This window comes from Micrasema longulum, unplaced genomic scaffold (genome assembly GCF_059751315.1).
Source record: "Micrasema longulum isolate JH-2025_06_02 unplaced genomic scaffold, ASM5975131v1 h1tg000548l, whole genome shotgun sequence".
Lineage (NCBI taxonomy): Eukaryota > Metazoa > Arthropoda > Insecta > Trichoptera > Brachycentridae > Micrasema > Micrasema longulum.
In genome coordinates, this window is record NW_028277744.1 from 1164487 (window position 1) to 1191103 (window position 26617).

Below are 26617 nucleotides of genomic sequence, written 5' to 3' on the forward strand. Positions count from 1 at the left end.
TGTATATTTATATTGGCGCTTTTATGAACAGGTATTATTATTATGTTCGTGTTCGTAACCATTCGTAACCATCTTCACATTGGTTTTGTGACTTGTGAATAATATGTGAATTGAATTGAAGGAAATTTTATTTGTATGTGTCAGATGTGCGCGTTAGTAAGTTTGAGAGTTAATTATATTTTCCGGGACTAAGTCTAATGCCCGGAGATATAATTGATTGAATACGTCTGCGAAATAGTCTACAAAATGTATATGGCTTTATTGCCCTTGAAGCTTTTTTGACAATCGGTTGAGGTGTTTTTTCTTTTTACGGCGGAACAGTGAGTCGATATTTTTTTTTACTGAAAAACATATCAGCAATGGGTATTTTGAACTGGAATACATGTTCCGATGTTTTAGATGGATAACAAGAATGATTCCCGCGAGAGCAGCTCGTGGTCCATCACGGGAAATTCGTCTTTAGCAGACATATTTGACACTGCATTTACATCGACTGTTGATGAAGCTCCGCAATCGGGTAATAATAACCTTTGTTATGTGTTTTTCATTATTCCTGCTTTATCACCTTGCTTGAAAATATCATCGGATTCTAGTAACATGTGTGCAAATAATCAGTTTTGGTTTATTATTTTAGTCTGCATTTCAAGCTTGCCCTTGGTGATCTGTGTAATAATGCACAATAATCTATATCTATTTTGTAGTTAATTACCTACACGTTAGTGTAGGTAATTAACTAAAAAACGTTAGAGCGGTTTATTGGCTTGGACAATTGGGCTGTTGCCCCCACTGAGGCATAATTAAATAGAGATGATGCTTCATACAACTCCGTGTTCAAATTAGGTTCTAAAAATCATCAAACGCCACGGAGAGCGAGGAGGGGGCAGCGAGCGTTGTCGCTTCGTGCCGCATCTACATTGCCGTGCAAAACGCGTAGTAGAGTAGAAAACACTAACTTTTTACCGTGAGTTCGAAGCTGTATGTCGTTCCCCTTAACGCTGCTTCACATTTACTTATCGTAATACTAGAAAAAACATTTTAATTTCCACCAAAAACGAATCCTCCAAGTTTCATTTCAGAAAGTAAATATCGATGTAGATCTTTGTTTTAAATAGACTAGGTTCATTTCTTCATTTTGGAAAATAAGTTTCTTATTCTGTCTGTATACGGATTGATGAAGAATACAGTATTGTGTGTGAAATAAAACCATAATCCTGGAAGCGTGTTTTCGACTCGATGGCTACTCTTGATGGTAAATATCCTGAAAAAGGAAGCCGAGACGGGGAAAGTCTGCTTCGTCGTGTGGTAGTTCTAGTAGCCTGCCATGCTTGTGGTCCAGGGTCCGGTTCCTAGAAAGGTCGACATGAAATATTTGTTTATAAGGTGGTTTTATATTGCAATGTGTCAATGTCCCTGGCCTGGCACCTGAAGAGAAAGATTGATCACCTTACCTTCCTGTAACAGATGAAGGAGTTATGATGCATTTACTTTACCAATGCAGTGCCTGTACACCATCATATGAGGAAAAGAGTTTGGATGATGATGAGTTGTTCAGTAGTGGGTACACTCAAGCGAATCCCCAAGAAGATCTTTTTCCATTAACTAAATACAAGATACGATTTGTCAATAAACCCATGTTTTTAACAATAATCGTCACTGCACCATTTTTTTCATTTTTAACTCCTTTGTAGAATGAGTTTATTTGTTGAATATTATTAACTATTGATCACTAATAACTTATTTTATCAAATTATCAATAGTAATAGTGTCATCGTAATGATTTATTTTACGTGAGCAGTTTTAAGGTAGTTTATATAAATTTTGCAATTACAGTTATAGTACTTGTAATATAAATCTAGTCCCTTGCTAAAGATGATCAATTTGTAATTATTGTGGTTTCATAGGAACATTAGAATTCTTAGAGGTTGGGGTCAGTGCTATGCAAGCTCCTGACGTCACTGCGACTTGTGAAGATCTATTGTGACGGGAACTTTAGAATTAGGAGAGTTGTGTACTTATTTGGCTCATGAATTTTAGATAACAAACTAAATAAAGTACATGTAACACATACACATACAATTCAACCTCTTTTTTGATATAATATCAACAGTTTATTTGTGATATTTTCTGTAAATGACATACTTAACACAAATAATTTAACTAAAAAATTAATAAAATAAAAATTTGTTTTCCAGTTGATATGGATTGTGAACCATTGTTTGCCGTGAGCGATGATGACATCGAAGTATTCGAGCACCCTTCCGGAGCTGCGGGTCCCAAGCCCCCTATACAGCGTGTCCCTTGCAATCTCTCTACTCCTTCTGATACCAACCCCACCTTCCAGTTCTCTAACCACTACCCCTATAGTGAAAGCGACTCTCGGCTGTACTACCAGAACGTACCGGACAATGCGAGTGGCAAGTTCCTGGACGATCGGAGTAACTCTGATCCCACCGGATCCAATCTCCCCTCTCGCATTATTCCTTTTATTCCCCCTCCGAGCCTTTCCCCTCGTCCGCCACCGCTACCTCCGCGTGATGGTTCTATACATTCAGTTTTTTTTCCAACTACCGGATTGGTTACGGACTACTCTCCCTCGGAGGACTTGGAGAGCGACTTTGGCAGTCGAGCCTTCGCTGATGCGGAGAGTCCGGATCCTTGGATGAACCAGTCGCCGCGCCGAATTCGTTTTGTCGGAATCGGGTATGGGGAACCGTTCTCAGACCGCCTACGACGCCGAGTGCAACCATTACCCTATCACAATGAGAATATTCTCAATCTCAGTAATAACTCTCGCCTTCGAGATGCTGCTGGAGATTACGCCGGACCCAGTAATTATACCAATTATTTGCGCAGAAATGATGCTGATCGCAATACTTTTGCTCTTAATGATATACCCGAAGTTGAAACTCCTAATTCTGGAGCCACTTCGTTGTTATTCCCACCGATTGAAGTAAGTTCCGGAGAGGAAGACGATAGGTGTCTCACACCCAGGAAGAGAGTTCTTCGTGAGCCCCATAATAAGAAAATTGCAGCTAGAATTAATAAAATGGAGAGAATAGTAGGTGCTAGTAATCCTTCGGACGGAGCGGATTTGCAAATTAAAACCGAACGAAACACCCCATTACCTAGCCAAAGTGCTCCTAAAATTAAACAAGAACCTAGCTCCGGATCAAAAGAAACCGCTCCGAGGCCTTTGAATTGCTGCAATAATAAATGGAAACACAGCTGCCAGCGACATCCGCCTCATGAACGTCGCAGGTCCGCTGAAACATCTCATAAGTGCCACAATTCTCAAGATCCCATTTGCCAAGAAATGCCTTGCAAGTGCCAAAGATGTTTTCCTTCTTTGCCCAGCTCTGCACGTAACTCTATGGTTTTTTATGGAATGCCAGACCCTGCCGGGGCAAGTTCTTCGGGATCTCATATTCCACAATTGGCCCATGGAGAAGAGAGTCAACCTGTCATAAAACAAGAATGTAGCCTTGTATCTGACTCGTCCAAAGGAAAATGTCTTTCGATGCATCGCCATCCCTCATATGCGAGTGTTCGCAACATTCCTAATGAGCCATGTAACAATATGTGTTCTTGTGGTTTAAGTCAATCAACTTCTTCTCAAAACATTAGTCCAGGAACTGGTAACCAACCACTTGACATACATCAGCACCCTAGTTCGCTAGAAAACAATGTTATTCGGAATTCCGTGGCCAACGAAGGATCTCAACCCGCGATTACCTCCGCAAATAGATGTGATATGTCTATTATCAAAGTAGAACAGAATGAAGTTAATTCAGTACCAGACAGGGACAAAATTCCATTAGTGAAACAAGAGCGGTCGTCTTCCTCCCCAGAGCCTATACCCGGTCCATCAACTTCTGTGAAAAGAGAGGTGGAAAGTTCGCCACTGACACAAACCTGTTGTAAAAATTGCCAAATGCCTTTACAAAGTGCCTTACCAGCGACAAGCACCTTCAAAACAGAAATAGCAGACCTCCAAGTCCCAGAGGCGGAGAGGATGGACGTTGATGTAAAACAGGAAGTGGATAATGACACTGATACTGCATCGGGTACCCAGCTGTGTCATAATCCCACTAGAATAAAACAGGAAAGCCCTAAACCCACTGTAAACCAGGAACATAACAATTCTCTCGGCGAATCTCAGTCTATTGAAGCAACTCCCGGAACAAGTAGAGTAGTTGGCTCTATTATTTCTTGTATTGGAAGATGTTGTGAAAATGTAAGATATAATTATTATGATTTTCACTTTACAAATATGATACCTTATAGGTAACAAAATAAAATTGATTTGTTTGTATCTCCAGGGTAATGCAGTTCCTAAAACAGAAACCACAAGCACAGCACTGTCCGCACCTGATCTACAGTTGGATTGGTTGTCAGATATGGCGTCCAGTGATGACGATGATGATGTGCAAGTTTTACACAACCCCGAACCGAGGGTAAGTCTAAAACACTAACTTCTCTCTTCATAAGTATCATCATCATCAATCCCCCATACTAGTGATGGGTAACCTATGACGCGTGTCAGAGATGACTCGCCGAGACATTTTGGCCGACACGCATCATTTACTAAAAATCTAGTAGTGGTTTACTCACAATATATACCTCAACATACTTTTGTGAGACCTTTTTCTCAGCGTTAAATAATATTAAAACCAATTTTTCAAAATCGACTGATAAAGTTTGTAACGCTTCCTTGTGTTTAAAATGTGCCAAATACCAACCTTCAATTGAAGATTTAGCAAATAAAGTTCAGCAACAAAAAAGGCTTTAATGTTTATTTTTGCTCTTTAATAATAATAAAAAAAACAAAACCCTTTCATTTACTAGGGCTGCAAAAATTATTAATATTCCTAGATGTAACACAGCACCCACACAGGGTCAAACCAGGTTTTTTCATAATATAAACACCCCGAACTAAAAAGGTTACTCACTCCGTATTATGAACAAAAAATAAATTAGTGTAAAACTTGATTTTTAGTGTGAAAAATTAATATGAAAATTGTGAAAGAAAGAATAAATAAATATATATGTGTTTTTCAACATTGAAATTATAATATTGAGGTTTAAAAAATAAACACCAAATCAATAAATGAATCTAAGTGTCCTCGGCATGGATTAGCCAACATTTTCTTAAGTTATGTTGAAAAAAACGAATTAATAAGTTAACAAAAATAAAATATGAATATTAAACAATTCGCCGGCAGTTTATGTCAGAACTTCGGTACGAGGACCTGACTTGGGAGGACGCAATGAAGTTGGCAGCCGACAGAGATGCATGGAGGCTCTTTGTGGATACCATATGCTCCAACTAGGGAGCGGACATGGAATGATGATGATGATGGAACAATTAGGTCATTCCATTGGTACATAAAATGCAGCGTATCTTCATATTTTTGGCGTTCTTATTGTTTACCCAAATATTTTAATCTTTAGTCTATTTTCAAAAAGTCACGAGTGTCTGTGCTTGAAAATGAGAATCAAGTTGTGATAGAGTTGGGTTTGAACCTTACATCTCTGATCTGTGAGTTTGCATGGAATATTTCTAATTATGTTGGAAATCGAACCCGAGCACAAAATTGCATTTTTTTAAAATATGTTATGGCGAAATTCCATAACAATCAGTTTAATTATAAAAAAAATATATATTTAATTACATAAAAAAAAACAATCTAACAACATTTGTTGAGAATTTCACTTAGAGTTATAGTCATTAAAACAAAAAAGGGATTTTTGCTAGATTGCATATTTTTGGGAAAAGAGATGAGATTTTGTTGATATATCAGTAGAAAATCATATTTTTTTACCTTATCCACACCCAGTGTTGAAGAGGGCACAGCATTAATACTCCAGTTCCGGATATCTGGATAATTTTTGTTACTTGGAAAAGCGATCAGAGAATTTTTTTTTCAGATGACTCAGGCAATAGTAGACCTCACTAACGAACCAGATGAGGATCGTCCTGCCAGGGTGGACTCCCCCGTTCCTGCCCAGGGGCCTGCGGGTGGCCGTGTGGAGATGGACTTCATTAGGGGACCGCCCCCTCGCCCCCCGAGACACGCCCCACAGCTATCTCAGCCCCCACACCTAAATGTACAGCGATCGAGGTACAGAACCTTGTTATTTAATAATCATCAATTTATTTAGATATTTTTTCAACAGGTATGTAGCTGTTGAGAATATGAAAGTCTATGCCTTAACAGAGGTTAAGATTTGTAATCGGCTGGGTTAAAATAATCATTTTATAACATTTACAAAAAACTTTTCCTCAAAAAAATTTGTAAAATGTATTTTACCAAAGAGATATACATTATAACCAAATCATATATATATATATATATATCTGTGGCCTAGATCTATAAGGGCCAATGTCGTAAATTGTAATATTACAGGAGAATAATTATTTAGCCATTTTGTAGCGTTAAAATGAACTGTTTGATATTGAATATTAATAAAAAACATTACAACCATGTATGTGTGTATAAAATAGTTTAATACATATACAAGTTTATAATTGATATCCACCCACTACAAAATGGTGGCAATAAAATTATGAAATCTGATATTAGCCCTTCTAGACCCGACCCACAGATATATGAAGAGTACATGGCTAAAACAGACTCATTGCATTTTTTCAATTTTTTAGATATTAATGTCATTTTTATTCTCCCGAATGTGTTCAATAAAATGGAATATTAAAAACTAACAAAATGTGGCTGTCTTATGAATTGTAGGAAATAAAGATGGGGTCACGACATTAAAAAAATATATTATGTGATGGTATGTAAAAAATATATAAAGTAAAACCGCAGTTTTTTATGTTTTTCAAGGAAGCAACAAAAAAGTGAGGAGAACGCTAAAGTGAGAAAATGAAAAATATATTAAAAAAATAATAAAAATGCACTACTTTGAACGACGTCACTAGTTCATATGAATCAACAAATGATGATACAGTTGTGAAAGATTTTCGGTTTACGGTAATTCAGAGGACCAATCTGTAGAACTGACCGAGAAGAAGCGGAAGAGAACTTGAGACGTCACACGTGGAGTAATTTCAGAAATACAAAAATCGTAGTGCTGATAATACGATACATAAAATTTTTTAAAAAATTGACTTTTTTTAATAGTTTATTAACAAATAAAAAAATGTACTACGGTTAATGTTACGATTTTTTCTTAACAAAAATAAAAAAGGAATCAAATTATGTAAACTGACAGCTCATTTTTTTTGTAACACTTTAATTTAACCATTTTTTTAATTAATTTAGTTTCCAGCTTAAATATAGGCATTTGACTTAGTGTGGCCTCAAATTTAGGAATTTTTTCATCCAACATAATTTGCTTAAGCTGATATCAAATGTCGCTTAAGCTCCTATGGGTCTCAGCCCCTCATATTCTCTTCTCTTAAATGTTTTTCCTCATTTTGAATATATTTCAAGAACATGTAATGTTCCAGGGTTAGGTTACCCCCGTGTGTTTACGTGGGCCACGGATGTGGTAGTGTAGGGGGGGCGTGTGGAGGGGGAGCACATCCCCACCCCGCTCACACCAACCACCCGCAGAGGACGTGGATGCACGTGTTTACACACCCACCGCACTACTCCAATCATAATATAGGTGAGATTCTAGTCATTATTTAGGCATGCTTCATAAAGTTAGCTCATAAGGTTTTAGCATTTAATACAAATGTTACAGGTAATATGTGAAATTAAGGAATTTTATAGAATTCCTAGGAAATGTATAAAATGCCTTATTGATCTAGGAAGTGTGTAAATTATTTTTTTAAGGATACTAAATTACATACTATTCCTCGGAAATATATAAAGATCCTAGGGTTGTTTTAAAAATGTTCGATGAGTAGTACGAAATATATGAAATCAAGACACAGAGGTACATGGGATAGTCAATATATATTTTTTGTAACACAAAATCGCCTCTGAGTAGCGCCTGCTAACGTCCTCAAAAAAAATATTCTTGTTTTCATTTTAGTATCGCCATAAATTTCTTATAAAAGAATTTGGTATGTTTTAGTTATTACTGAGGTACACGTCAGGTTAATCCATCCAACATGTCTGCTATTTACAAAGCCACTTCGGGTGGATTCTGAAACATCTCGAACAGATACACACTAGGTATTTACAAATATGCCCCTCGGCCTCAGCTGGTGATTGTCGAATTTAACACATTCTTCCACAAATATTTTAACACATTGAAAATAATGTCTTTAACAAATATTTAGAGCGACGTCAGAGACTCCACGGGCCTCCGCTAGCGCACTCGCACGGGGGCACTTCCCCGCCCTGGCTGCCTGCCCTCATAGGGCACTCCGTAATGGGGGGCGGGGCTGGGGGAGGCCGTGCCGGTGGGGGGGTACCGCGCTCCGGCTTCAGCCCCCCTCCTGCCATGCCCGTGCCCCCGTACGCAGTCCACGAGCGCCTTTGGCACAGGCAGCAGCACATGCAGGTATGCGGAATGTATTGCAATAACAAATATTATTATATTTCATCAATAGTCAACTGTAATCTTGTCGTTACGCGCCGGTATTATCTGTTAAGATTTAAAAAATTGTTCGGGAGATTTAAAAAATAAATCATTTTTTGATGGTGGATTTTTTGTGATAACAGAAACGAAAATTACGTAGTTTTATTTTGACAAAAAATTAATCAAAAATTCTTTTAGAAAAGAAAGTTTGATTTACAGATTACCGGCGCAGCGACATTGGACCTCAGCTCATTAGCCATTAGGGCCTCAATCAAGCCTAGTTGTAATTTTTTCACCTCTTTAAGATATTTCTTTGTCATTTTAGTAAATTTTGTACTTACTTCTTGTGATAGGCCATTAACTAATTTTAAAGTATTTTCAATTAGATCTGATATTATTTTGTGGTATCATTCATTAGCTGCATTAAAACATATCTTCCCCTTAATTTGAATACAATGTAAGTAATTTTTTCTGTTTTTAAAAATTATGATTGAATATTTTTACCGTACAAAATGGCATCTATCATTTGCACATGCGTATTTAAAAAAAGATGTATATTCCTTGGAATACAGCGTAAGTCAGTTGCAGTTTACATTTGTTTAAATAAAACACTTAAATCATGTATGCCTTAAAAACAAAATATTCAATTAAAAAATAAAGCTCATAAAGTTAAAAATTAAAATTACTGATTTATGAAGTTTTTACTGTCTCCTGTAAAGTTATTATTTAGTGACCATTAAAAATCATATTTTGATAGATAATTATGGTATCTATATTTAACTCTGCGTAATAAGTAATAATCCGATGCCATAGCGATTCTAGAGAAATTAATGTTACCAGAAAGAACTGTATTCTTTATCTGCCTGGATATGGAAAAATAAAACAGTTGAATGAATTATTTTTAATAAATAAGTAATATGGTGGTAGGAATTACAACGTCGCAGTATGGTGAATACTAACCCATGTGCTGTAGACGCTCACTCCGCATCCCTCCTGGGCCATCAGCAGCCAATCATGCACAGTAGACCTGATCTTGTTCATCCTTTGATGACGGTAAGTAAAAATCAGTTTTTAAAATATCACTCTTGAGTTGTTGAATAAAATTATTTTTATAACAAAATGTTTACATCGCTTTTAACCACGAAGTATCAAATTAATTGCTTGTATAATCGAGGCGCTGAGAGCCAGATAAACTTAAGCAACATTCTAACAGTTTTTGCTAAATGACTTCCAAACATTTAGGACTTGTTTTTTTAATAGAGAATACAATTAATGTAACAAATTTTTGTCAATATGTATGAAAAGGAAATAAATTATGCAAACTGGCAGCTCATACAAATTTGGCGGTTATGTTTCCCTGGTATAACTTTTTAGTGGAACTTTAATTATTTAGCCATAAACAATTTAATTTGTTTATTTAGTTTCCAGCTTTTAAAGGAGTTAAAGGCCGTTTATATGTGAACAAGACAATACTGTTTTGTCCCAGGACTCGACCACTGTCTATGTGTAAACAGCAATTTGTAGGACAAAAATTTGACCAGTATTTTTCGTTGATTCGCTCGTAATAAACGCCATCGTGTATTCATTTTCGCAACACTCACATGTGAACTGCGGCCGAATTTTCGTATTGTCCCAGTGTTCTGTCCTGCGCGGTCGAGGCTGTTCACGAAGCTGGGACAAGACGATATTGTCATATGTATTGTATTGTGTTAACATGTAAACGGCCCTTTAGTGTGGCTAACTACAGACTCGTGTTAAATTGATGTCAAATGTCGATTAAGCTTCTATTGCTGCCAGTGCCTCAATTGTATTATAACTGATTCAAGGATGTCAAATTCAATTCAATGTCGAACTATGTGTAACATACGTGTTACACACCTCCGCTGCGAAACCATAACAGCGGAACCGCAGTAATTTTGCCATGTCTTGTCCGTATGTAGGAGAAGCGGAACACTAACGAAACTGCCTGTTCTAACGCAAAGATTTGACTATAATTCTATCTCTTTCCCCGTGCGGTTTCATCGATCTGCTCTGATCTGTTTTACTTATTGACACCGGCCACACTTCCGTGCTCTGGCCGCCACTTTGCTGCGGTGCCGCGTTGTTTTTGCATGTGTTTATGGAAGTCAACAAAAATAAAAAGCGAAACTACATTTTTTTCATAAAATGAGGATGGTATGTAGTCTTTTTATAATAATAATAGACTGTATTACATGTATTTGTATATTTATTTATTTGTTCATAAGATAACATTATGTATTAAGTACATGTATTATGTTTAATTATTTATTTGTACTTAATTAAGATAACATTATCATCAAAATGGTGGCACACATCATTGAATCCTACCACTGCTACTATTACTCTTACAAAACTCTCTGGGCTCATTCTAAAATATGCATAAAAACGATCTTCATGTGACTCTTGAGTTCTTTACATAATTGGGTTTCTCCTAATTTCTTCCTTTTCTCATTAATCTTGTGCACCCAAATTATATGAGTTTTACGCCTTTTCAAAGTATTGCTTTGTCCTCTGACTCTGATAATGACGACATTTCACTCCGATTGCCTCAACTCAACTAACTTGTGTGACGTGCCGACACCCAGTTCCGCTACTTAAACTACACTTGATCGCAGCGGAATTCATCCAGCGGTTTCGCTACTCATATTTTGCAGCGGAGGTGTGCTACGGGCGTAATAGACAGTGGAAGTAGGTTATAGATTTTATTTGCATAATACTCAAAATCCCTTTGTCCGAAAGTGGTATTAGTATGTATTTGTTTAAGTTGTCTTTGTGTTAAGGATCTAGTAATTGTAATATTTATATTTTGATTTTTCAATTTTCAGCTTCCAGAAAATATGGACCAATCTGATATAACTTCTTCCGGTGGTGAACCTTATAGAAATTCAATGTCTACTTTCAAGTAAGTTCTTATTATATTTACATATAACTGTTCTGTATATCTGTGGTGATACGGAAAAGGGGCATTAGTCTGTGTGGTGCAATTTTACAATATGGCTGTTTTACTTATTGACAGCTAGAGCCTCTGTGGTTTTTTATTTATCGCAATAGGGATATGTTAAAATTTTCATCTTCAATGCTTGAATATATTTAAATAGAGTATTTTATGTGAGATGATATATTTGTTCCTTTAAAAAATCGCATCTTTATGACATGTGACCTTTTTCCTTATTATTTTTTTCAATCAATTTTAAGTCTATTTAGAGTAGTAGTAATCTACATAAATTTACTAGTTCATTTTAGCTTTGCTATCACTCAAATTGTAAATATATTTAAACTAAACACTCATTATTGCTACATTTCTACTTATCTTTTTTCTCAAGCTTACCTTCAACTATGTTGGAGGCTCAAAGCATCTTGGTACTTCCTCCTGAGGGTTCTGCCTCTTGACATCTTACAGATATATTTAAAGATATTATATATATCTTTACTCAATCTCATTGAACATTTACATTTTTTTCTCATCACATTATTAAGGGCCTTCATTGTAAACAGTGTGTAATCAATGAGTCAACACAAAAATGGTAAACTAAAATATAGATTCCCAAGTAGTTTGTAGAACGAAACAATTTTTTTTCAATGAATAAGAAACATTTATATTCTTATGATTGTAAATAACTCATTATTATAAAATAGAAATCAAGTTACTGTAGAGCAGGGTGTAAACCTCAGACCTTTGATCTGGGAGTCCACGACACTAGCCATGGGACCACAACTCGATTTTATGATCCCTGTATTCCCATACTGTTACACAAAGAAAGTTAAGAACAAATTCACTAATGTGCCCTTAAAAATTTGAGCTGAGTTAAGTTGTTTATAACAGAAACAGTTTAAGAAATATAAACAGAATTTATTTACATACCTCATATTCTTATTCAAAATTAAAGCTAAAGAAAGGCTAAGCTAAGGCTCGGGAAACAAAAACAAAGTTTATTTTTATACTCAACATGTTTATTTAAAATAAAAACAAATTATTATAGATTAAAACAGTACATTCATTAATTAAATATATCATTTATCAACAGTCTCCGGCAAGTTCTTGTAAAATTTGTGACAATCAGGATCTATCAAATGCAAGATACTTATAGGATCTTTTTTTTTCCTTGCTGATTGGCAAAGGAGCAGAATATAGTTTCTCGGGTTCTAAAGGGGAATTATACCTTCCTCTCCTAGTTTTTATGCCCCTTTTCCGTATCGCCATAGATATTATGTATTGGCAAATAGCTCTGCAATATTACAAAAATTTATGCATATTTAAAACTAAAATAATGTCTGTATTTTTTCAGTGAACACGTGCATCATCACCTTTACCATTTGGTAGCGCCTCCTCACCACCTGCATATTTCCATTCAGCCGACCTTGCTGGTATGTAACACTATTCTTTACTCGTTTACTGTGTAGTAAATTGAAATATTTGAGTAAATGATAAGAATGCAAATATTTTATTTTATTTTATTGAAATAAACTAAACTTATTTTATTTTTATTTTTTTTACAAAAAAATTATGCTTATTATCTTTTTACTCTCTCTCTCGGTATCTATAATGTTTAATTAATAAATAACCGAGATCCATTGCTTATTGAGTATTTGAAAATTCCAGGGTTCAGGTAACAGTCCGCCATTATTGCCGCGGGGGAACAACCCGCGCCTGCAACACTTTGTGCGGGTGCTCCAGTCCCATCGCTCGGTGAATGTCCATCACGGAGCTACCCGTGATGTCATCGAGGGGAACACATTCTCCCACAAGTACAAGAGGAGGACAGTAGCCGAGGGACTCAGTGAGGATGATGCCTTGGAGAAGTGCACCATCTGCCTGTCTGTCTTCGAAAATGATAATGATTGCAGGTATGTAGATTCTATTCACCAAGTATGTCTTCTTCTTTCGAAGGAATTACTAAAGGGCTACTCGGTTGCTTTCGACCTAATGAAACTTAGCTGAAATCAAATGAGGGTTATCACTAGAGCCCTTACAGGGCACTGCAGATTGAATAAACACCTTGCTAGAATACACCTTTCTGAAACTTCTAGATTCTGCAGTGCAGATCATGTGACACATTCTATGTGAATGTGATGCTTTATATCACAAAATAGCAACCATCCTCGGAGGACCACTGATAAAACTCGAGTGTTAGAACGCTCGTCCCCTACCTTATGACTCGATACTTTAAGGACCTGGGTTTGGAGGGGGAGAACTAATTTACGGAGACCCGTCACAATAGATCTACACGGGTCGCAGTGACATCAAGAGCTTATGTAGAACTGAACCGCATTTTTTAGAATAAGAATAAAAATGTCTTCTTCTTCCCTAGCCTGCATCTCTCCACTGCTGCATATAGGCCTCTTCCATATCCTTCCATCGTTTGTTTTTTTTTTGTAGCCATTTCTTCCGCCCCACAGTGCCTATATTGTCAGCACATCTCTTTTGAGGTCTTCTGATGCCTGCTCTTATTCTTCTAAGGTCTCCACTTCAAGAACTCCAGGGTCCATCTTGCTGCATCCTGCTTTGCGACATGCCCCACCCATTGCCACTTTATTCACAATCTACGATATCCATCACTCTGGTTCTGCTGCTTATGATGAAATACCTTCAAAATATTAATTTTTAACATTGAATTATAAATGTTATTATTTTATATTATTTTGCACACAGCTTGAGGTCATTTACAAAATTAAATAAAAAAATAATGTGTGTATACACATACATTGGAACTTCAATCATCATAATCGCCCCCTTATCCACACCCAATGGTGCATAGGGCACTGCATTGGTACACTAAATCCAGTGAAACTTGATTGTTGCACGAGGTCTATCGAGTTAAAAACATGCATCTAGGGTTCTGGTTCTATTTCACCCACAGAACTGTGTTCTTTATCCACCTGGGCAGATATTGGCTATTAAATGTACATATAAAAGCGTACATAGACAATAGTATTTCTCAAAGTTAAACAAAAATTTACAAACATCTTTTTTAAATATTAGAAATTAATAAAGATTTTTGCTGCCTTCTGTTTTGTTAGATTTTTCTTTCCCTTGAATCTGAGCCTCATGTCTAAGGATAGTGATCACGCCCGACTCCATGCATGGCGCGTCTATGGACAGTCTCCCTCCATCTGTAAGGGTCCTGTGCTGCTCTGTAGGCGTTTGTCACTGATAGTTCTGATAATTCAGCGACCAAGTCGCTCCCACCTTGTCGGTTGACATCCACGCGACCTTGTCTCTTTGATACTTCCCATTTCGATAGTTTTCTGCAAACTATCAGAGTCTATCAAACCCCTCTAAAAAAATGTCCAAAGAACTGCAGGATTATTTTCTTGCACATGGATGTAAGTCTTTCTCTTATGTCTAATTCCTGGAGTACAGACACATTTGTATGTCTGGCTGGCCATGGAATCTGCAGCATTCGCCGCCAACACCTTAGATTAGCATTCCAGAAAATTTAGCCCTCAATTGAAACTATTATAAATTTCTATGTTTGTTTAAAATAATAAATCCTGCGGCGGAGAACTCGTCTAAATTAATAATAATGGTTAGGAATGTTTATCTATGAACGACTCATAAAATATATAATGTTTTCAGGCGCCTCCCATGTATGCACTTGTTCCACATGGAGTGTGTTGACCAATGGCTGACTACCAACAAGCACTGCCCTATATGCCGGGTCGACATTGAGACTCAACTCAGTAAAGATGCCAAACCATATTAAACCGGCCCATTAAGGTAATATTTCACATTCTTTCTTGATATGGACGACAATACTTCATTGTTTCTTAACAAAATCTCGAGTCAAGAAAACCAATTTATTTCAACTAACACATAAGATATATCAGAACAGAATTAACAGTAAATGTTTTTCCACCCACGGAAGGTTCCAGGTTTGATTCCCCGTGAGAACACAAAAAAATATATGATTTTTTTCAAGCCCGGTTGTTCTGTGCTGTACAATTCACCACTGAATTGGGCTTCCTGGCCTGTTGTGGTGCAAAAAAAAGAGACAAATTATTAATACAAATGTTTTATTGTTTCTTAGTTATCAACAAAATAAATGATAAAATAAACTAAAATTTGTTATTAAATGCTCTAAATATTAAAAACGTAGCATTAAAATATGTACCATATTTTTTTACAGTGAAAATAACCAAAAATTAGTCCATAGGATTTTTGACATTACACTGGACGCTCTTTACTTGGTGGATACGTTCCACACAATATCGTGAAAAAAAATTATGATTGATAGGTTTTCCTGTATTAAAATTAATTTGAGATTTAAAAAAAAATTGTTTACTATTTATTGAACCTTAATTTTTTTCTTAAATATAACTAGACATCAAAATACTTATAAAAATTTATAACACAAATTATTCACTGTCATATATCTATATGGGCGGGGAAAGAATCACATAAGTCAACTTCTTCATTTTTTGCTCATCTTGTAGTATGCAACTACAGTCGAACTTGGTTATTACGAGGAAGATGGGACCGATTGAATTTGCTCGTTATAAGCGTTACTCGTTATACCAGAGAAAGGTTTTTTTTATACAATCGCTATTGCACATTGTCACTAAGTAAACAAGTAAACTTTAATGTCTTAATTACATTGTTTATGTCATTTTCCTGTTATTTATGTATGATTTTTAATGGCATTGTCATATTTGTGTTTGTATACCAAAAAATTCACCAAAAACAATAAAAAAGGAATGGCCCACGCTCAGACGTTTAAGTCTTTGTGGGCATTTTTTCCAAATTTAAGGCTATGTTTATTTTTAGAATATGTATTTTTTCTCTTTTTCTCTTCTAATGTTTAATATGTAATTTAATATGTAATTTAATATGTTTAATATGTAAAATATGTAATTTAATATGTAATTTAATATGTTTAATATGTAAAATATGTAATTTAATACATGCATAATATGTAACAGTATGGAAAAATAAACAAAAAAAAAAAAAAAAAAAAAAAAAAAAAAAAAAAAAAAAAAAAATACACATTGGAGCAATGCTTCATCGACATTAGTACGATCGCACTTTCTATTTTCAAATGCAGACAAATAAACATCTTTATTTTTCCACAATGTTGACACTGTGGATGAAGATAGAGAAAACTTTGTACACACTTCCAAGTTTTTCGTGCCACGTTTGATTTCACGAATAATTGCCACTTTTTCACAAATTGAGAGACACTTCCTCTTGTTAGTAGACATGTTTATAATTCAGGGGTTAGGTTTTAACTGATCTGATCTAGAACTCATTTGATATCACCCACTAGTAATGTTTATTGTGCATGGAAATCTAAAAAAAAATGCCGTGAAAACCCCCGAAACAAGCATGTCATTTCTAAACTACAGCAGCTGTAAATTGTAACAATGTGTCGAACCGGCACTTACTAAGTTCACAAAGCTTGGATTTTTTTAAAAACATGCGTGTTCACTATCCAATATAATCGGTGAAAAATCAAATTAGGTATGTAGACACTTACATAGCTATCATAAACATAATCCGATCCCAACGCCCTAGCCGACTGTTTGAATTTTATTACTTGGGTTCTTATTACGAGAATGATGTTTTTAACAATTTAAGATTTTTTGTGTAATTTTTGACAATATTTTTGTTCGGTATGTCCGAGAAGTAGCTCGTTATAACAGTGAATAATTGTATGGAGAAAACTATGAACTAAAATGTCAACTAATGTTTCCTCGTTACATCCGAAATCTCGCTATTTCCATGATCGTTATAACCAAGTTCGACTGTATGTAATATTATCGATATATTTTATTCCACAAAATAAATTTATTAACGAATTACAACAGGGATGGAGAACATTTTAAAGAAGGGAATATGAAGTCCAGTATTTTGTCTACAAGCATTTGGACAAACTCAAAATATTGTAATAAATTTATTAGTTATCAGCAACAAAAAAAGTTTTCTCGAAGAAGAACCTTTTCAAACTTTTTGCCTTTAACGAAGTAGCATTAAAGAGTTATCACCTAACTATGTATTCCTGAAAATAAAGGACATTCTTTCAATGTTAAATTTGATTCTTGCAATGTTTGAGACACAAAAAACTGTCTCCTGAATAAAATCATTTTGACTTATGTGATTGTTCCTGCCACCCATGGATATTATACATCAAGTGAGTAAAAGAGCGATTTGGGCCTTCTAATAAATAACTAATAGAATAATTATATCACTATTACGCATTGTTAAATTAATGCACATTAAAAAAAATATTTTTTTTGGATGTGTTATTTCAAAACTTCAAAAAGGGAGGTCCAGTGTATTATATACTGTTGTCTTTTTCCCCTAGGGTCTTCAGTACCATTGTCTCATTTCTTCATGATCTCTTCCATCTGCGCGGAGTTGAGTATGGCCGTCTGCTGCAGCTCCAGGCTCTCGGCTTCCAGCTTGTGGTTGGCTTCCCTCTCCCGCCCGCACGCTCTCGCAGCCTGCTCTATCCTCTCGCAGATGGCATCCGACGCCCCCACATTACCAGACAGGAAGGAGAGCTCGGCTACCACGGTAGCCACTTTCTCTGCGTACTCCGAGTAACCTAAAAATCAAACCGGAAAACACAAAATGCTTGAAATTTTACATATTGTTTCAAAGTTGTTTTCTATCAATAATTAAAAATTAACATCTGAAGTTGCACATTGCTTGAAATTTGAAACATGCAAAACTATTGCCATTTCAATAAAATGTTCAACGAAAAATTGAACCTTTTGTATATGTAACATTGTTTAATAGCACTAAATATTTATTGATTTTAAACAAAATACTATAATTTTTTTAATATAGAAAATGACAGTGCTTAAAATTTTCATGATACTTTTAAAATTGTTTTTTTTTTTAATTTGTGTTTTCACTTTAATAAATACAGTAACTTTAGTTTGTTTTTTAAATTATTTCTTCAATAGAAAATGTTCGGAACAAAACTAGCATTATTTGAAAAGAAGTTTTGTCATATGTTTAGGCAATTGAAAAAGAGTTTTTATTCACATCCAGGTACTAAATAAACAGTTGTTGAAAAAAATAGTAAGTGTTGGAAGAGCATACGGCACATTATGGGATGATGGTATATATGAAGGACGTCTCTTCTTAGCAAATCCTAAAAAATAAATATATTAATTTTGTCTATATAGAAAAGTGGATTGGTTCAAATCAGGGGGAAAATAAGTTTTATACTTTTATTTAAATCAATGTAGTTTTAAGTATAGAGCTTTATAATGATAAAAATGGAATATTGTGAAATTATATATCGAAGAGATCTTAACAATCATTTGTACGGTTTATTTTAAAGTTTGGCATTTATATGTACAGTGGGTCCAAAAAATATCTAAACAAACTGTGATAATGGAGTATGAATTTCACTTCATGTGAATTAAAAAAATGTTTTATTTTGTTCCTGATATTGTTTTTTTAATTATATTGTTGAATTGCTTTGATTTTTTAATAGAATCAACGTTCAGAACTTTTTTGGGCCCATAAGTATTTTGTTATTGTTTTACCATTGTTAATGTTGAGATGATTTAGTGCGGTTTATTTCCAAATTTGTGTTTCTGTAGCTATGTAGCTATATTAGGGCTCGAGCGTTATAATTAGAGGTTAAGCTAAATTATACGTACTGTTTGGATGTTCTGTGAAAATTAAAATAGTATATTGAGAATAATATTAATTTGTAATTTTATACAATTAAAGGGAATTGATCTGCACCCGATGTAAGATTACTAGATACTAATTTTGTATATGGTCCATTGATTACCAAATTGGAATCTGGTTTTAATATTTATCACCGTATTTTGTTTTCACAAATAATCTGCATGTGCTTTATGTCGCAAATGTAAAAAATATATATTATTATGATTTATGTATTTCAATCAAGTGTCTTGTACCATTTTACAGAATTTAATTAATGGTAAATAATCAGAATGGTGTTGAAAAGAAATATTTTATTTTTATAGTTATAATATTTGGTTTCCCAACAACATATTTAAAAAATAATTAAGAATTTTCAAATAAACCCTACTACATATTATTGTCTTTGTTTTAAATTAATTTTTCTTTAAACTTTTAAGTTTCAATTACATGTTTTTATTCTAAAACAGTGTTAAAATTCATATCCATATATTCTTTTATTTTATTAATATTGAAGCTACAGTTTTGATTGTGTATGTGTATCTTTAAAAAGTGCATTCACGGGATATATGGATTGATCATTTATTCATTTTTACGTATATACATACTGTTTTTAATTCATCAAAAAAACATGCAGCAGTAGAATTTACGATTAAAAATTTACATTCTGTAATACTTGAAAAATAATTTGTATGTATGTGTTTGTAAATATACATACACATTAAAATAATTCTCAATTAAAATTTTGAGAAATTCTGATATTTATATTCATAATTTTCAGTCTCAGTTTTGTGTTATCACTTTATATATAACATATGCTATCTTTATTTTTAAGTAATAATAATATAAGCTTTCCTGTCTTCTTTTTGTATTCCTTATCTAAAAGTGAAAAAGTCCTTAATATTGTTATTGATACAGAATATTTTAATGCTGTTATATTAACCTTTAGTTAAAAACAAAAGTAAAAATGGACATCAGAATTACTGAAAATGTATTTTATCTATGAATCTTTTGGATATTTAAAATTACAGATTGTCAGCCCAAATTGGCGAACAGTAAGTGTTGGTACTTGAGTTCAAACATTTTATAGGCAAAGATATCACATCAGTTTCGCCAATTTACAGAGGCTAAACTTAATAAATTTCTTAACTGTACAAAAGTTATTAAAATTGTGTTATACAAACTTATAAAATACGTAAATATGCATATCTAAGAGAATAAGCAAATGAATGATTTCTAGCTTTTAGATACTGAATTCAATTTATATTAAGTCCGTGAATTATATTATATGTATAATATTTCTGGGATGATCACTTGGTGCATTCGATTGCTGGATACGCATTAAACTACCAAGTACCAAGAGTTCAGTCTAGATGGTTAATATATTTTAGAAGTCTATGTATCATATATACATAATTTGTATTCACTGTAAGCACGATTATTTTTATTTTTAATTACTCGAGTATGTACATTTTTTTATTCCAGTAAAACCATACAGTAAGGGCATTTTAATAAAATATTTCTGTCACAGTATAGCAAAATTGATTTCAGAAACACCAAAGAAGAGATTTATATTAAAATATTATTGTAACTATTTTTTTTCCGCAGCTATTGACTACTTGCATACGAATATAAAGAAAATAAGTGTGGCATTATTAAACCAAATGGAGTTTATAAGGCAATAAGTTTAGAGCGGAATAAATTTGATGAAAATAGGATACAATTAAGTAAATTTACATTATTTTATTTTTTCTGATACTTTATATGTTTTATTACATACTTGGTACTCAAATTACATACATATTAACAAAATATTTCTGTGATTGTACAATATTATATTTTTAAATGTAAATTTTTAAAACTCGCCGTAAAAATATAAATTCCCTTCAACCTTTTGTCACCCGAATTCATAAATTTATTACATTTTGTAAATATTTTATTGAATTAAGTGTTTAGAATGAAAGATTGTACATTGGATATGAAGTGTATTTAGGTATTTATGTTTTTTTGGTACGATCGGGGGCATTCAGCATAATGTATCGGAAGATTTGTTTTTTTCAGAAGTGTGTAATGAAAGTTTTAATCTTTTATGTATGTACCACAATATTATGTATACAAATTTTCTTAATGAAATAAATAATCATATAAAACACAGTATTTTTTACTTTTAAAAACTATCCTTGAGAAGGGACTGTATATAGGCTTCAACTTGTTTTTCGTCATCATCATACCCCTATGGCGCATAGGGCACGCACTACATCGGAACACCAAAGCAGCTTACCTTGATTATCTGTTACATGACGGTAAGTTCAGTCTTACTTACGCTTCAGGTAATGAAATATTAGTGTTTAATCACCTTTAACCGCTCAAATGCCAAACTAGTGTGACGCAAAATATATCCCAACTGCCAAGCATTTTTCCTGCGCGCACTGATTTTTGCGCCTTTCTTACGATTGTAATTTAAAAAATAATAATTTATGGATTGCAATTTTTGGTTGACTTTTATACAACAGTAAAAATATATAACATAAGCTACAACTACTACTTTACAATATTAGCAGTTATCGTTGTTGGTGACGTGGTGCCAAAATAACAATAAAATTTCAAAGAAAAACAAATACTTATATAGTTAATTTAAGATTGCCGGGTAGATAGATGAGGAATACCGTTCTGTGTGCAAATTAGAACCAGAATCCTGGATGAGTGTTTTCAAATTGATGGCTACTCTCACGTAAAAATCCTGAAAAGGTAAACAGAATGGATTTTTACCGGAGAGTATCCATGGAGTCAAAAACATTGTCCAGGGTTCTGGGAGATAGGTCCCCCTCGTAGTGTAATGGAAGGTGTGTTCGCCTACCATGCTTGAGGTCCCGGGTTCGATTCCTGGTAGGTTGGCATGAAATATTAGTTTTAAAGGTAGTTTTATACTGCAATATTTAAGCGTCCTGGACTAGTACCCGAAGCATAAGACTAACCTCACCTTACCTACACTTAAAGGATCACTATCGGATGCCGATAGATGAATGCTGATGATAGTAAAAATTTTAATTGATTACATAAACATCGAAAAATACGGGCTCTGAGGTATTGAAAAAAGGATTATAATTAAATGATTTATATTCTTACTTGTAAGCATATTTAAATTATGTTTGAGGTCTATCAGTTGTCCTCTTACTGAAACTAGTCTCTCCCAATGTTCCTCTGGTGTTCTCATATCTCCCCATTCCATTGCTTGCCGTACTAGCGCAATTTCTTGGCTTAGAAGTTCTCGCATCCTGTGAAAAATGTTAAAATTTTTTATGTAACGCCGAAGCGTCAAATTATAAGTAATAGTGGATATATATATTTTTTTATGCATTCAACTTGTACTAGTTATAATAACAATGTCAGTACTGCTGATATTTGTGTAATTTAACATTGTTAGAATAAACAAAAAGCATACCTACTTATTCAATAAACAAGATTGAATTTGTCTTGCTTTTTGCAGTGTTGCAGTTGTGATTAAAGCGTTTTTCCATCACACATGACATATTTCTGCATACTGTCACGTTTACCCCACCCACAAATTTAAATACTATTTGTTTCAAGCTTGTAACATTTTTATTTAATTTGCTTTACCTCATTGATATGGATATCGTTTGTCAAATTATTCTCCATTCTAATCACTAAATAAACTGTTATAAACTAAGAAATATTACAAAGAAATTATGTTTTATCGGCCAAACAATGAAGTAAGCAGTTTTATCTCAAGCTTTGTCTTCTTGTTGTGTTATTCTGTTTAAATCACGTCTGAAGAAACATCTCCTTTCTCTTCCTTAATCTCTCCTCCTTTCCTTTTTCCTCTTTTTACCTTTTTCCCATTGAGTAATAGTTTTAATTAAAGGTAATTTATAAACAAATACGTTTATTTCTAGTTTTATATATCTTTAGCTTTTTAATCTTTTTTTTATTGAATATGTTCTGTAACTTGAATTATAAAAATAAAACTTTTATTTGATTGGTTGGTTGAAAAATTGCCATTTGGCAATAAGCCCGCCAATGTACAAAATAAATTAGGTACGAAAAGTTAAATAAATAAATAAATATTCTCTGCTTAAAAAAAAAACAACAACATAATATCTTCGTTGCACCGGCAATATCTGTTAAGATTACACAATTTCGTTTTAATAAAATATGTTTTCAAAATAAAATGACGTATTTTTCCATCATGTTATCAATAAAAAAAATATGTAAAAAAATCTGTCATTAAAAGGTTTTTTTTATCGCGCCACTCGTAAGATAGCAGGTAGGTGCTCGAATTGCGGCTGGTTTGCGAATTTTCTAGTTGATAATTGCGTTACCTCTGTACTGTTGCTACTGAACCCCAATACAAATTAATGCAATTACGTACCTTGTCAGTACAAGATTCTCCCAAACCTTAATGCTTAAACTTCTCTCGCGGAGGCAGGCTTTAATGAGATGTCTTGTGTTGAACTAGGCACGAATATGAACGGCGGATGGATCCAAAATTTATTATTGCGAACACTAAAATATATTCGATGTGATCGCGCGGCAATAGAATCACATCCACATTCGTTGAAATAGGATGATACTATATAAAAATAGAATAATTGCAACATTCCCACTAGGATTCAGTAGGTAGTTAATAAATTTAACGCACCAACCTACATAGTAAATGTGGCGCAACCAGATTTATACTCCTTAAAAAAAATTACAATGTTACTTAACAGATATTGCTGGCGCAATGACGATATATCAAATATACCAATACAGCTAAAGTTTTGAAATTGGAAACAGAACAATGCGATATTCTTAACTTTTTAAGTAAAAAAAAGATGGATCAACCTATGCAACCAGGGAATTTGTAACATGCAAAACAAGTAGTTTACTTAAATTGTTGCATGCATTATTAATTTGACATATGGCAGAAAACAAAAAAAAACATTTAGAGGTCCAGATCTAGGCCAGTCAGATATTCTATCCATTCAGGAACCGTAGTCAGAAACTTCCCTGGATCACCAGGATCATAATATGTAAAACAAGTAATATCCAAAAAATATTTTTATGGAAATACTTTATATAATAATGGACGGTATGATAATGCCAGTTATAAAATTATTACTATGGTAAGGTTCAAGTCATTCAATAAAACTTTTAACATTTAGGAAACAAATCCCATAACATATTGGCTTTTATGTTCAACAGAATGTGTGTTAGTTAGACTAGTAGGAAATTTCCGAGGACTAAGAATTGGAAAATATTGTTCAAAATTAGTATCGAATCGATAGTAATCGAGATTAGTTCCACGTAATGATTTCAAAACAAGAAAAAATAAACTACAATGAAAATTTTCTTTACCTTTGACTTGTATCTTGAATTGCGACAAGAGTAACAGTTAATAATTGACTAGCAGAATTTACATTAACAGTGCATGCTTGTTTTATGAGGAATTCATGCTCTAAACTATCTTCATCCCAGTTAAAATTGTAAGGAGTATTTTCACATTTCGCTTTTGTAACGGCGAACACCGGTAAACTAAAACTGCTGACTAAAACCTTTGGTGATATGTGATTCAACTGTCTTCTTATAAATTTGGAAGCAAAAGGGGTAAATTTCACTAAAGATCTTAACGCCATAGTAAAAACATTAGAAATTTGAATAACATCACACGAGAAAATCGGACGAAAATTTGTTTATAAAGACAGCTGTCAAACGTTAATTTTATAGGTTATTCCACAGACTACGGTTTACGGTTATTCTGAAAGGATATAGACAGTAATTTCAATTTCCACAGACAAGATTATGATTCACAATACTGGAAAAATTCCAGAAAATACCTCATACCTATACGAATACGTTCTTCGATGGCTTCAGATAATAATGAAAATAGAATATGATTTATTTATTCAAAAACTCTAGATGTTTTATAGAATAATTGAATGCAAAAGAGACGCTTTACACAGTAGAGGTGTAGCTCAAAAAACGTATCTCTGTTCAGCATGCTGTTTATTTTTCACCATTAAAAATTACACAAAATTTAGCTTTGGAAAGTGTGAAACCCTTTTATTTTTTCGTATTAGATAAAAAAAAAAATTGTCTCATACAAATCAATATAATAGCGAATCACACTTATAAATAAATATAAAGTGCGTAATTATTATTTCCGTGTTCAAGCGGATGAAGAATACAGTTCTGTGCGGAAAATAGAACCAGAATACTCAACAAACTTCAATCAATAATTCTCAGGTAAAAAATCTGAAAAAGAAATAAAATTTAGCAAAGTAGTATTCCTCTTTGTAGTATTACGGTTTAGGTTACATGCTTAAAGTTCGATTCTTGGCATCATCATCCATCACTCTCTTTCCACACCTAATGGTGAATAGGGCACTGCATTATTACACCAATCGATGTGTTTCTTGATCATTTTTGTTATATAAAGGTAAGATGATCAGTCTTACGCTCTAGGTACCAAACCAGGAATTATGAAATATTCTAGTGTAAACTCACTTTTTGCAATAAATATTTCATGTCAACCATGTCGGGAATCAAACCCCAGTCTTCTTGCATGGTAAGCAAACGCGCTGATCACTACACCACGAGGCCGACCAAATTCTTCCGAATTCTTGGCAAGATCGACAATATTTCACTGTCCCTGGACTGGCACTTAAAGTGTTAGACTGATTACCTTACCTTTATGTAATAGATGATCGAGATGCATTTGCAGTTCCCTCTGCACCACCATGCGGGTAAAGGCATGATGATGGTAGATAATAATGATTAATTTTGCAAGGTTGTGTTATATTTTTTAAATACGGAGCAGTACGGAGCAGCGTGGTGACTTGATTGAAATATTTAAAATCTAAACAGAGCAACATTAGTACTGAATTTGAAATCGACGTTCACTATGAATAATAACCGCCATCTCAGAGAGGGTATTCATTAAAATTAAACACTAATAAACAACAATTGGATGTGGTCAAAATAACAGTTATTAGAATGAGGAAGTTGAGTGCTACGGGAAATTGTACGGGGTTGTAAAAAAAAAATTCTTTCACTTGGTAAAAATTAGGGCATTTAATGGTACCACGAATTTCTCGGAAATGTACGAAAAAATTAATAAAAATTGATTTAATAAAAACGAACTACTTTGAACTACGTCACAAGTGCTTTCGAATCTATCATCATTGATGCTCTATCATTAGAGCGTTGATAGATGTAGATTCGGTTTCCGGGAAGGCAACTCACCAGTCGGGAGATCTCACCGAATTGAACTAGTAACGTCACGGACGGAGTCATTTCAAAATTACAAAACTTTAAAAAATCATAGCGATAATAATACGATACTTAAAAAAAAAAAAGAAATTTTTGGCTTGCTTTGATAGTCTATTTAAAAACCACTGCGCTTCTGCATTGAAAAGAAAAGAGTTATTTCGATTTATATTTTGCCTAAAGCTAGGGTTTCCTAGGACAGCG

At 33.9% G+C, this 26617-nt stretch overlaps 2 protein-coding genes across 2 annotated transcripts; one reads left to right on the top strand and one right to left on the bottom strand.

Annotated features, from left to right (window-relative positions):
* The first annotated feature begins 48 nt into the window (after window positions 1–48).
* On the top strand, window positions 49–18629 carry LOC148280731 (uncharacterized). The gene is made up of 13 exons (XM_088227891.1): window positions 49–320; window positions 400–517; window positions 2193–4234; window positions 4320–4454; window positions 5929–6122; window positions 7472–7632; window positions 8255–8478; window positions 9424–9549; window positions 11343–11419; window positions 12804–12882; window positions 13118–13362; window positions 15095–15235; window positions 17820–18629. The coding sequence occupies exons 2-12, from the start codon at window positions 400–402 to the stop codon at window positions 15219–15221; spliced, it is 3528 nt and encodes a 1175-aa protein (XP_088084017.1). The 5' UTR covers window positions 49–320; the 3' UTR covers window positions 15222–15235; window positions 17820–18629.
* Window positions 15515–24888, bottom strand: LOC148280732 (uncharacterized). Its single transcript, XM_088227892.1, has 4 exons — window positions 24503–24888; window positions 22271–22419; window positions 16501–18062; window positions 15515–16093 (listed from the first exon to the last, which is right to left on the bottom strand). Exons 1-3 carry the CDS (start codon window positions 24778–24780, stop codon window positions 17839–17841), a joined length of 651 nt encoding a protein of 216 aa, XP_088084018.1. The 5' UTR covers window positions 24781–24888; the 3' UTR covers window positions 15515–16093; window positions 16501–17838.
* Between the last annotated feature and the right edge of the window lie 1729 nt (window positions 24889–26617).

Excerpts from the sequence above, each read along its gene's own strand:
- LOC148280732 (XM_088227892.1), bottom strand. The coding sequence starts at position 24,780 with ATGGCGTTAAGATCTTTAGTGAAATTTACCCCTTTTGCTTCCAAATTT. Across the intron at positions 22,420-24,502 it reads ATTCAAGATACAAGTCAAAG|GATGCGAGAACTTCTAAGCC; the intron begins GTAAAGAAAATT and ends CATTTTTCACAG. Across the intron at positions 18,063-22,270 it reads TAATTTAAATATGCTTACAA|GTTACTCGGAGTACGCAGAG; the intron begins GTAAGAATATAA and ends TTTGATTTTTAG.
- LOC148280731 (XM_088227891.1), top strand. The coding sequence starts at position 400 with ATGGATAACAAGAATGATTCCCGCGAGAGCAGCTCGTGGTCCATCACG. Across the intron at positions 4,455-5,928 it reads TACACAACCCCGAACCGAGG|ATGACTCAGGCAATAGTAGA; the intron begins GTAAGTCTAAAA and ends TTTTTTTTTCAG. Across the intron at positions 12,883-13,117 it reads CCATTCAGCCGACCTTGCTG|GGTTCAGGTAACAGTCCGCC; the intron begins GTATGTAACACT and ends TGAAAATTCCAG.